Genomic DNA, 1,520 nt, shown 5'->3' with positions numbered 1-1,520 from the left:
CGTCGCTGCCTCCGCCGCCTCCTCTGCCGCCTCCGCCGCCGCCTCCTCCGCTGCCGCCTCCTCCTCCGCCGCCGGCGCGGCCGCTTCTGCTGCCACCTCCGCGTCCGCGTCCGCGTCCGCCGCCTCCGCGTCCGCCGCCACCTCGGCCGCCGCCGCTACCTCCGCCGCCGCCGCCGCCGCCGCCGCCTCCGCCTCCGCCTCCGCCTCCGCCGCCGCGACCGCCGCCGCCGCCTCCGCCGCCGCCGCGACCGCCGCCTCAAAGTGGCGGTCAACTTCGTCGACGAGCCGATCCACGTCCGCCACGAGCGCGTCTCGCACCTGCCGAGATCTCCCGAGATCTCGCCGAGATCTCGCCGAGATCTCGCCGAAATCAGCCGCGATCTCGCCGAGAGAGTCGCCCGAGATCTCGCCGAGATCAGCCGAGATCAGCCGAGATCTCGCCGAGATCAGCCGAGATCTCGCCGAGACACGCCCGACTCTCTACACGGGCGCGGTTCACGCACCGCCGCGCCCGCGCCGAGGCCGAACGGGTCTGGCAGCGGCAGCAGCGCCGAGGTGGGCGCGTCCGGGTCGATGGCGAGGGGCGTCACGTGCGAGCCTGTTCACACGACCAGGTGTGAAGAGACGCCGGTCACAGCGGTGCGAGGGGAGTCACGTGCGAGCCTGTTCACACGACCAGGTGTGAAGAGACGCCGGTCACAGCGGTGCGAGGGGAGTCACGTGCGAGCCTGTTCACACGACCAGGTGTGAAGAGACGCCGGTCACAGCGGTGCGAGGGGAGTCACGTGCGAGCCTGTTCACACGACCAGGTGTGAAGAGACGCCGGTCACAGCGGTGCGAGGGGAGTCACGTGCGAGCCTGTTCACACGACCAGGTGTGAAGAGACGCCGGTCACAGCGGTGCGAGGGGAGTCACGTGCGAGCCTGTTCACACGACCAGCTGTGAAGAGACGCCGGTCACAGCGGTGCGAGGGGAGTCACGTGCGAGCCTGTTCACACGACCAGGTGTGAAGAGACGCCGGTCACAGCGGTGCGAGGGGAGTCACGTGCGAGCCTGTTCACACGACCAGCTGTGAAGAGACGCCGGTCACAGCGGTGCGAGGGGAGTCACGTGCGAGCCTGTTCACACGACCAGGTGTGAAGAGACGCCGGTCACAGCGGTGCGAGGGGAGTCACGTGCGAGCCTGTTCACACGACCAGGTGTGAAGAGACGCCGGTCACAGCGGTGCGAGGGGAGTCACGTGCGAGCCTGTTCACACGACCAGGTGTGAAGAGACGCCGGTCACAGCGGTGCGAGGGGAGTCACGTGCGAGCCTGTTCACACGACCAGCTGTGAAGAGACGCCGGTCACAGCGGTGCGAGGGGAGTCACGTGCGAGCCTGTTCACACGACCAGCTGTGAAGAGACGCCGGTCACAGCGGTGCGAGGGGAGTCACGTGCGAGCCTGTTCACACGACCAGGTGTGAAGAGACGCCGGTCACAGCGGTGCGAGGGGAGTCACGTGCGAGCCTGTTCACACGA

At 69.0% G+C, this 1,520-nt stretch overlaps 1 protein-coding gene across 1 annotated transcript in view; it reads right to left on the bottom strand.

The window, feature by feature from the left end:
• Window positions 1-84: 84 nt before the first annotated feature.
• Window positions 85-1,520, bottom strand: part of EMIHUDRAFT_471491 (hypothetical protein) — a gene marked incomplete at both ends in the record, with an annotated part of 8,524 nt that continues 7,088 nt past the window's right edge. The window contains 2 exons of the mRNA XM_005790100.1: window positions 85-318; window positions 504-598. Of these exons, the coding sequence (XP_005790157.1) occupies window positions 85-318; window positions 504-598 (329 nt within the window). The remainder of the gene's footprint in view (window positions 319-503; window positions 599-1,520) is intronic.

This window comes from Emiliania huxleyi (assembly GCF_000372725.1).
Source record: "Emiliania huxleyi CCMP1516 chromosome Unknown EMIHUscaffold_1223, whole genome shotgun sequence".
Taxonomy (NCBI): domain Eukaryota; phylum Haptophyta; order Isochrysidales; family Noelaerhabdaceae; genus Emiliania; species Emiliania huxleyi.
The sequence above is the reverse complement of the archived record's forward strand: the minus strand, read 5'-3'. Positions and strand labels throughout refer to the sequence as shown.